This window comes from Ipomoea triloba, chromosome 14 (assembly GCF_003576645.1).
Source record: "Ipomoea triloba cultivar NCNSP0323 chromosome 14, ASM357664v1".
Taxonomy (NCBI): Eukaryota; Viridiplantae; Streptophyta; class Magnoliopsida; order Solanales; family Convolvulaceae; genus Ipomoea; species Ipomoea triloba.
Genome location: NC_044929.1, coordinates 13,342,235 through 13,353,661, shown reverse-complemented (window position 1 = coordinate 13,353,661; position 11,427 = coordinate 13,342,235). Strand labels below are relative to the sequence as shown.

General features: G+C 35.6%; 1 protein-coding gene across 1 annotated transcript; it reads left to right on the top strand.

The window, feature by feature from the left end:
- Nucleotides 1–5,851: 5,851 nt before the first annotated feature.
- On the top strand, nucleotides 5,852–10,688 carry LOC116003975. The gene is made up of 5 exons (XM_031243918.1): nucleotides 5,852–6,778; nucleotides 7,806–8,734; nucleotides 9,285–9,482; nucleotides 9,585–9,759; nucleotides 10,683–10,688. Exons 1-5 carry the CDS (start codon nucleotides 5,852–5,854, stop codon nucleotides 10,686–10,688), a joined length of 2,235 nt encoding a protein of 744 aa, XP_031099778.1.
- Nucleotides 10,689–11,427: the final 739 nt, after the last annotated feature.

Here is an 11,427-nt window from a genome sequence, read left to right as displayed (position 1 = left end):
TTTTTTTTTTTTTTTTTTTTTTTTTTAAAGAAGCAATTAATTGTAGTATATATATATATATAAATTCAGGATTATGGTATGTGAAAAATGAAATGTGTGATAAATTTTACGGTAGTATCTTTCATTTTTTTTTTTTTTTTGATAATGTAGTATCTTTCATTTATTTGACTTGGAATTGTGTGAATATACAAAAGTACTTTGAGTTTTTATAAAATGTTTGAAGAATAATGCTATTTAAAAGTGTGATGGTACCTTATCAGTTATCACCCCAAATGGGTAGTACGAGGATCAAAACCAGTGGTAGGGTCATTGATTCTTTGGGTTGAAAAAAACTGAGAAATATAAAACAGATACTATCTTTAAAAAAAATTATAAATGTTTTTAAAAAATACTCTAAAGTATTAGGTATAAAATATACTCCGTATTAATTAGTTTGATGTAGCCAAAGACCTTGTGGTCTAGTGGCACCCGGTTGCATTCCCATATGGAAGGAAGTAAGTTTGAGTCTCAGGAGGCCTCATTAGGTTGAGAAAGTAGCTAGATTCAACAACAACGCTACCTAAAACATAGAGAAATAATGTAAAAATAATTATGTTGGCCGCCTTTCAGGGTGCACCCAGTTGGACACCGCTTCCCAACTGCCTTCACCAACCGGGCCACAAGCTGAGTAGAACTAGTTAGTCGCGCGGGCTCCAGATACTAGGGCCATCTGGGTTGGGTACCCCAGTCGAGGGTATCCATCAATTTCAATACAATTAAAATATTCTACATTACTCTACAAAAATCACTGTATAATATTAATTGTTGGATATCATTTTATATTTTATTATAGTATGAACTCTGATCTTTATGTAACTTATAGCGGATCCACCAATAGACAATTAATACAAATAAAGAGTTGGTTTCATTTTTGTTTGGATAAAACGTTAGTCACTATATTAAAAATTATATTTAATAGGGAATGTACAATTTTTTTTTTTGTATATAGTTAACACAACGTTTCGAATTTACAATAAATAAGAAAAATATTAGATTTGACCTCTCAAATTGACACCCAGTATTACTATATTAAGTTTGTACATTTTCAAAGGGAGAGGGTGGTGTATGTCCATTATCTTTACTATTAAGTTTGTCGTTTCGAGCACGAAATAATTTTATGCGTTGCTTCCCATAAGTAATCATTAGGTGAAAACATGTAGGAAAAAACTTTGAAAACGACAACCTAAAGTTTCTTTACCCTGAAGTCACTTCTTCTAGGGTGAACCCCATCAATATGCTCATTTAAATATACCAATCCATCAGTTATGTTTAACATACTACTTAAATAACGTACACTTCACAATCACTGCCTAAGTATATAATTGGAAATTGAGAATTAAAAGACAAGATAACTTTAGGACAAAATTTTGTAATAAAATAGCAATGTATTAATAGGATAATGCGCTATATATATACAGTCATTATATCGTGGACCATGGTCCACAATAAAATAGCAATGCATTGTGGACCATGGGTCATAATTGATACTGTAGTTGTGTTGGATTGATACTGCAGTTGTGTTGAAAGGATACTGCAGTTGTGTTGAAAGGAAACTGCAGTTACGCGGACCAGAGGCCGTGTTATTCATCTGGAACTGCAGTTGTGTTGAACGGATACTGCAGTTGTGTTGAAAAGATATTGCAGTTGTGTTGAACGGATACTGCAGTTGTGTTGAAAAGATATTGCAGTTGTTGAACGGATACTGCAGTTGTGTTGAAAAGATATTGCAGTTGTGTTGAACGGATACTGCAGTTGTGTTGAAAAGATTGCAGTTGTGTTGAACGGATACTGCAGTTGTGTTGAAAAGATATTGCAGTTGTGTTGAACGGATACTGCAGTTGTGTTGAAAAGATATTGCAGTTGTGTTGAACGGATACTGCAGTTGTGTTGAAAAGATATTGCAGTTGTGTTGAACGGATGAACGACCTCTGTTCTGTGCACTGCAGTATCTTTTCAACACAACTGCAGTATCCATTCAACACAACTGCAGTATCAGCTATGATCGTGGTCCACCATGCATTGTGGACCATGGTCCACAATATAATTTGCGATATACATACGCAAGAGGTAATAAAGAAAGATGAATTGTAATAAGATAAGAGTTGTAATGAATTGATGGTGAAATGTAATAATAATCAGACAAGATATTTATACTACATACAAAATGTCATTTGTGGTGATTAGAGACTTAAGCCAGTAGTTCGAGAAGAGGGAAATTCAATTCAGTCCTCCAAATAAGGATATGAAATCTGCATGATGCAGTACGTGGCAATTGGAATATAACATTGGGTGAAGAGCCACATAATTATGGCTTAACAATCTTTACTCGTGATTAAATTTATTACGAATTAATGATTGGAACAACCGAATAAGATTAAGCATTGCTCGAACTTAGCAATAGGTAAAGGCTTGGTAAACATGTTTGCTGGATTCTCTCATGTGTGAATCTTCTGGAAAACTATTATATCTCATGCAACTACAACATTATGGATGAAATGATATTTGACATCGATATGTTTGGTTTTGGGGTGATATATATCATTCTTCATGAGCTAGATAGATAGTACTTTGACTATATGAAAATACAACAATTTGACTTTGTGAAACACCAAGCTCCATAACCAAACCTTGCAGCAAAGTAGCTTCTTTAACACCCTATATATGTTGCTGCAATATATTTCGCCTATGTCGTAGATAACGCAACAATAGACTAAAGCTTAGCTTTCCAACTGATAATACAATTACAAAGTGTGAAATATAACTAGAAAGCGGCCAACGCCTGTCAAGCCACCATTATTGTTTACCTTAGTCGTCATCTGGCATGTCTCTTAGTCGTCCAAGAAGCAACGGATAGTTGCTTGCTTGTCTAAAAAAGCAGAATATCGGTTAGTTGCTATTGCTGCTTCATAGGTTAATTTGGTTTGCCCTCTTCTTACAAAACTTGGTATCTCTCTGCCTACTCCGCTTGTAATATATTGTGACAATGTTGGTGCTACATATCTTTGCTCTAATTCAGTCTCTCATTCTCGAATGGAACATGTGGCAATTGATTATCATTTTATTCGGGACCAAGTGCAATCAGTTGCTCTTCGTGTTACTCATGTTTCTTTTGTAGATCAACATGTTGATGCTCTAACCAAACCATTAACACGCGGCCGTTTTTTGAACTTAAAGGTCAAGATTGGCGTTTCCAACGAAACTTCATCATGGGGGGCATATTAGAGAATAATATAATATTCTTAAACTTAGTGTAGTATATATTATTTCCTAACTTTATGTAGTGGTTCCTATAATTACTGTATGCCTAGTTGTTTCCTACTTCTGTGATATAATTGTGTATATCTCGTTGCCTCTTAACAACAATGAACGGGATAATAGACTAGAGCTCAGCCTAGACCCGCCATGATTGCTTGGTGGATATGGAGGTGGAGAATGAAAAGGTGTTCAAAGGAAGTGAGGATGCTTGTAGGATAAGATTATGGACTATCAAGTGCCTTTTCTATATGCGCCCATTAGTTTAATTATGAGTTGTGAAGGAGCTGGTAAAATGGGTCGATGGGACGGGTCAAAAAAGCCTGCTCTTTGGCGGGCCTTGGTTTTATTGGCCTGCTGCGCCTTGGCCTACAAGCTAGGCTGGCCTTCGCCACCCGACCTTTATTTATTATTATTATTATTTTTTTTTTGGTTTTTCTTGTTCTTAAAATGTTAATTTGTTGCTTTTTTAAGTTTATCATTTATACACTCTATATAAAACAGATTAAAATAACTTGTTACATAAATACTAATTTAAATTTTAAAATATTAAACAATAATTCAAAAGTTCATCAAATATATATATATATATATATATTGTAAGACTTTCCCTAATAATATATATTATATATTATATATTAGGGCTTTAATTAAGTGGTGCAAGTTGACTTGGACTGAATAACTAGTACGGAGTAGTTGTTATTCAATCAGACTCTGTGACTATATAAACCTGGGTTGATGGGATACAAGATATGCATTATATAGCACATTCAGATATGGTAATCATTCTGTCCTATACAATGGGTTGATGGGATACAAGATATGCATTATATAGCACATTCAGATATGGTATACTCATGATATAGCACATCCAGATATGGTATACTCATGATATAGCACATATATAGCACATTCAGATATGGTATACTCATGATATAGCACATCCAGATATGGTATACTCATGGCATTATATAGCACATTCAGATATGGTATACTCATGATATAGCACATCCAGATATGGTATACTCATGGCATTATATAGCACATTCAGATATGGTATACTCATACTGCTCAGTAGACACCAATACACCATCTAAGGTTCTGAGTTAACGGTCTACCGTTCAAGAGATGTTTTGTTGATTAAGATCTTATGGCTAGAGGTTAGTACGATCATGATTATTATTACATATTATGTTACTATGTGATAAATTATGTCTAACACACACACACACACACACACACACACACACACATATATATATATATATATATATATATATATATATATATATGGTCACTTTGGCGGGCGTAGACAAGCAATGCCAAAAAAATCGGCTCTTTGGCGGGCTGGCAATGGGCCTTCTTGGAATTTCTCCTCTCTCTAATCCAAATATATGAGAACTTTGGGGGGATTAGACCAATTGTTATGCCGTGGACCCAGGTGCACCTTGCAAGGTGCACCTGGGTCCTTAAACGACGCCGTTTGTTGCTGGGGATAACGGTGCTGTTAGTGGCACCGTTATCCCCAGCCAATCATATTTTTTTTTTAAATATATAAACCATCTTCTCGCGCAAGTTACAGCGCTTCTTCACCATTATCACTCTGCAAGAGCATTTCGCCGATTCACTCTCCCTTCCTCCGCCATTTTCCGGACATAATCGCATCGCATCGCCGATTCACTATAGCACTCGTTCACCGGAAGTTTTTGCAACACCACCAAGCAGCAGTCTTCATACTATCAGCAGTCTTCAGCAATCTTCACACTAAGCAACAGGTATTTCTTCACATTTTTTATATTATGGGATTTTAGTTCAAAAATTTTACGTTTTATTCAATATTTTGTGATTCTAAGTAGTTTAATGAGTTTCTGTGGAGTAGATTTCTATTGTATGTAATATACAATGTTAATAGTTTAATCTTTGTGAATGTGAGATTATAATTTTGTGACCTAGAGTTTAATCTCTGTGAGTGTGAGGTTTTCAAACTGTGCATATGGAGAATATGAAGCGTGAAAATAGAGTTTTGAATTTCTAAATGCATAACATTGATAAATATAATTACAAAACATATTGCCCTTCAAATGTGTGAATGTGGAGTGTTCAAACTGTGAATATAGAGTACTGCTTCTGTGAATGTAGTGATTTGAGTGTGTGAATGCATAACAGTGTTGATATAAGTACTAAACATATTGCCCCTTAAATGTGTGAATCTAGAGTTTTCAATATGTGAATACACAGTATATGGTATGTGAATCTAGTGGTATGAATGTGTGAATGTAGAAGATATAATAATCCTATTACTGAACAATTATCACTGAAATGTATGAATGTGTTGTTTTCTAACTGTGAATATAGAGTATATTAACTATGAATATAGAGTTTTGAATGTGTGAATGCATAACAGTGTTGATATAATTAATAAACATATAACACTGTGGTGTTTCTAGATTGTGAATATGTAGTATAGCTTATGTGAATATATAGTTTTCAATGTGTGAATCTATAGCTCTGTGGTGTTCTGTTTTTATTTCTAAACTATTCAGTGGTACAATTGGCAGCAATGGAGAAAACAAATCCTAGCCGTGTGAACAAAGAGGCAAGGAAGACAAGAGCTATACTTTCCTCTCAAGCTGCAGAGGCAGAAAGTTCAGACTCGTCTATCCAAGCCGAAGTAAGAACAAAACAGCGTAATGATAGACCATCTGCCGCTGAAAAACAAACAGGAAAGAGGAAATCAGTGGAACAAGGGGAAGGTAGTCGGGCTGAAAGAGCATCAAAGAGAAAAACTACAGGAAAAAATCCATGCACAGATGAGGGTGAAACAGTAGAGAAACAACAAAAAATGTGGAATACAAGAATGAGCCCGAATATTGTGGCTGAGTTTGTTCAACAGCTGACTAATGAACAGAAAAGGGCTGTGGAGGAGATCGGTTTTGGAGGGATATTACACCTCCAACTAACAAAGAGTGAAGGCCCTCTAATGAAGTACTTGATTAGGCAGTTTGATGTTTATCGCTCTGCAATCCGACTCGAAGGGGGTGAATTGCTGCTTATAGAAGAGGATGATGTTCAAAGAACATTGGGGATTCCACAAGGGAGCAACGTGGTTGAGGAGGCCACAAGATTTGAGCATATGGCAAAAGATGGTGATAGTGCAGCGTATGCCAACCTTGTGGCCTCATGGAGGGAGCGATGGGGAATTGATGGTAAATCCCCAATCACAACATCAATGCCAGTGCAAATTCTGAAAAGAGGAGACCATGGAGATATGTTTAAACGCGACTTTGTCCTGTTTATAGTATCGGCAATGCTGTGTGGCCACCAAGATAGGTGTTGCAACTTTAGGATTTTAAAATCCTTGATAGACCTTGACCAAATCAAGACCTACAATTGGTGTGCCTATACACACAAGTCTATGGTCGACTCCATTCAATCTTTTCAGAAAAATGACAAGCAATTCTTCACTGGACCCGTTGCATTCATCCTAGTAAGTTCACTTTATTTTGAATTTTCATTATTGAAGGTGTGAATATATTGACATGAATGTGTGAATCTAGAACAGATACTACTGTAATTGTTGAAATATGTGAGCAAGTATCACTGAAATGTGTGAATATGAACCTTTCAAACTGTGAATCTAATGTATTGAATCTGTGAATATATGGATATGAATGTGTGAATCTATAACAGATAGTAATATAATTAATGATATCTGTGAATATATACTTGTCAGTTTGTGAATATATAGTATTGAAGGTGTGAATATATGGACATGAATGTGTGAATCTAGAACAGATACTACTGTAATTGTTGAAATATGTGAGCAAGTATCACTGAAATGTGTGAATATGAACCGTTCAAACTGTGAATCTAATGTATTGAATCTGTGAATATATGGATATGAATGTGTGAATCTAGAACAGATACTACTGTAATTGTTGAAATATGTGAAGAAGTATCACTGAAATGTGTGAATATGAACCTTTCAAACTGTGAATCTAATGTATTGAATCTGTGAATATATGGATATGAATGTGTGAATCTATAATAGATAGTAATATAATTAATGATATCTGTGAATATATACTTGTCAGTTTGTGAATATATAGTATTGAAGGTGTGAATATATGGACATGAATGTGTGAATCTATAACAGATAGTAATATAATTAATGATATCTGTGAATCTATACTTGTCAGTTTGTGAATATATAGTATTGAAGGTGTGAATATATTGACATGGATGTGTGAATCTAGAACAGATACTACTGTAAGTGTTGAAATATGTGAACAAGTATCACGGAAATGTGTGAATATGAACCGTTCAAACTGTGAATCTAAGGTATTGAATATGTGAAGAGATGGATATGAATGTGTGAATCTATAACAGATAGTAATAGTGTATTGAATATGTGAATATACTATACTGAGTCTGTGAATATATGGACATGAATGTGTGAATATGGCTTTTCAAACTGTGAATAACCTTCAATTCTAACTCCCTGTCTTGTGCAGCTTGTGTACTTTGACCGAGTACAGTTCAAGGGGATGAGAGTGAATAGAACATACCCAACCATTGTTGGGTGGAGTGCTGAACTTGCAAGAAAAAGGGTTAGAGAAGAAAACAAAGCAGGGTCATTTGGAAGGGGGACAGTGCTCCCTAGAATATCAAAACCTACTGATATTGCTGCTGCCACCTCCAGGCAAAATGATCAACCTCCTGTTGCTGCATTGAATATCCCATCATCAAGCGTAGATAAGGTGGCCGGGATCCTACAAAAGTTGGCTTCGACAGTAGGAGAGTTTGGTGAGGCTATGGCTGAAATTGGAAAGCAAGGAGCACCCGTAAATGTGATGAGGAAGACATTTTCGGGCTTATCTAACATGCTAAATGTTGCCAGCACCATAGAAGCCACTGCAACCCCAACATCCTCCCAGCTAGACGACATCTTCTTTGGTAGTGAAAGCTTCACTACGGCTGTGGATGCCCTTGTCGAAGCCTTTGAAAAGACAAGGAAGCAAATAGACCCTAATGCCCCTCCTTTTGACTTGGGGCTATCTCAAGCAACACAGCCATCGGACCAAATAGATGCTCCGACCTTTGATTTGGGGCTGAGTCCATCACCAGCAGCAGCACAGCAACAGGAGGGGGATTTAGTGCTGACTCCACCACCACAACCAGCACAGCAGCAAGGGAGTGATTTGGGGCTGACTCCAACACCACCACCAGCACAGCAGCAACAGAAGGACAAGGAGCAGCAGCAAGACAAGGAGAAAGAGAAGGAGAAAGAGCAAGAGACAGAGGATGATGCGGGGGGACCGGGGATTGATGCCCTGGTGGATAGAATTGCAGGGGAAGCCACAAAAGATGCAACATTTTCAACCCCTGCTGTGACTAGAGTTCCTTTTCAAAGGGCTGATTCCCCTGCTGATGAATTTGATAGGTAATGGAATACTTTTACTTAGCAGACTCTAGAACTTAGACTACAAAGAATGATCTTAGTACTATGTTTTTGTCAATCTATAGAATGGCTGTAAAGTTAGCAATGAAGCCCTAAAATGTTATGAATGTGGACTATAAAAAATGTGAATGTTTAGTATGCAATATATGAATATAAAATTATGAAGCTGTGAATCTGTGACAGAGGTGAATCTGTGAAGCTGTGAATATGGAATATATAAACTGTGAATATACAACATTAAAGCTGTGAATCTGTAAAACTGTAAATCATTTAACAATTTGTGAATATATATATAACAGATGGTGAATATACAATTAACAATTTGTGAACATAGGGATCTAAAGTTGTAAAGAAAGCATTGGGACACCTAAAACTAAACACCTTTAGGCTAAACCTCCAAAATTCTAAATTGTGAATATAGACCTCACAGATTGTGAACATAGAGATAACAAGGTGTGAATATATGGTTCTATATTTGGTAAGCATAAGCTTCTTTTTTTGTTGACTAAATACTTCTATTATGTGAACACAGTGCATTGGCCGAGAGTGAATCGGACGTTGAGGATGTCATTACTAGAAAGAGGCCTCAACGAAAGTTCAAAAACATCCCCCTCAACCTACGGTCTCCATTCTGGAACGAGCATGGGATGAAAATAAAAAATGCCACTGTCCCAGATAAACTCCTTTCGAACTATGCATTTGTACAAGTTTCTAGTGAACATCCTAAAGAGTATGTTCCATCTAAATATTTATTAATTACTTACATTAATGTGAATTGGGTAAATTTTCTATTTTTTTTTTAATTTTAATTCTTTTTTTGTGGCTTTTGTAGTGAGTTACTTTTCAACTTTGGTGACATTGAGATCACTAGGGATCACTTCATCTCGCTCAGTGTTGGCCAAGTTGAAAATATCTTCTTGGATGTATGGGCATTGAGGCTCTCAATGCTTGACAAAGAGCGTGCACCCGGGCAACCAAAGAGGGTGTTTTTCAGCACAATTGCCTACGTAAGTCCTTTTTATATTCACAACTTCAATACATTATATTCACAGTTTGAAAGGTTCATATTCACACATTTCAGTGATACTTGTTCACATATTTCAATAATTACAGTAGTATCTGTTATAGATTCACACATCCATGTCCATATATTCACACCTTCAATACTATATATTCACAATCTGACAAGTATATATTCATAGATATCAGTAATTAAATTAGTATCTGTTATAGATTCACACATCCATGTCTATATATTCACAACTTCTATACATTATATTCACAGTTTGAGAACTTTGTTTGTTTGTTTTTTTTTTTTATCTTAGTTACAACTAGATCCCACCCACGAATGGATGAAATGTCTCCCGATGGAAAAAAAGAAACAAAACTTCTATGAGCGGATGACATATGAAATTGAGCGCCTACAAAATTTGGACATAAATGATGCGGACCTGGTGAGTTTATCAACAACACTCAGTTTTATCTAGTCACATATAAGACATTAATGACACTGTTTTTTATTTTCCTTTTTTGAACTTAGATATTCTTTCCAGTGCTTCGTCACGGGCACTATTTTCTCATTTGCATCAATGTTAAAGCCTCAAAACTTGAAATAATTGACAACAAGTCCTTAGTCCGTGGTGTTACCATGAAGGACAAGTATGGAGATTGCCCAACCCTCTTGGTAAGTTGATCACCAACTTGAGCTCCTTTTCAGTTGCTACATGTATGTGAATGTGTACTTTTCAAACCGTGAATATATAGTATATAAAGTGTGAATATAGAGTTATCAAAGTGTGAATGTATAGCAGATGTAATATAATCACTGAAAATCTAAACACTGAAATGTGTGAATCTGGTATTTTCAATCTGTGAATATAGAATACATAATCTGTGAATATACTGTTATGAATGTGTGAATGTGTAACAGTGGTAGACTTAAATATTTATGTCCAGGTTACAGCTTTAAAGGAATACCTAGCACTGGGGTCATCTTCCCTATTCTGGAAGGTGGATGAGCTAACCATAGAGGTTGTGGACATGAGTTGGAAAGAATCGAAAAATTACATTGATTGCGGACTATTTGTAATGAGGCATATGGAAACATATAAAGGGACATTGAATAAATGGAACCCGGGATTCAAAAAGCAAGCAAACTTAAATGTAAGTACACAAATACTAGCTTTGAATAATTTCTTATCTTTTTTTTTTTTTGCTAGCATTGCAATAAAGTATTTATTTGATCTTGTATATTTGTAGGAAAACTTCTTAATTGGATTGAGGGCCAGGTACGCCGCAACAATCATAAGGTGGCGTGCCAACATATTGAAAAACATTGTGATCAAGAAAACCAAACTCTTGTACAACAAGAAATGAACAGCTTGTACTCAAATGTGAATATACAATAGTTCCTTGAATTCCTGTAGAACTATGTTGTAATCACACACCAATAGCTTTATATTCACACACCCATAGCTTTATATTCATAATTTCTAAACACCACATTCACACTTCTCTAACTATAGAATTGACCATTGACCATAATAATCTTAACTCTGTTAACCAAATTCAATTAATCTATCTGTTCTACATTCACACGTTCATGTCTTTATATTCACAGCCTCAATACTCTATATTCACAGTCTGAAAAGTGCTCATATTCACACTTCCGTTTC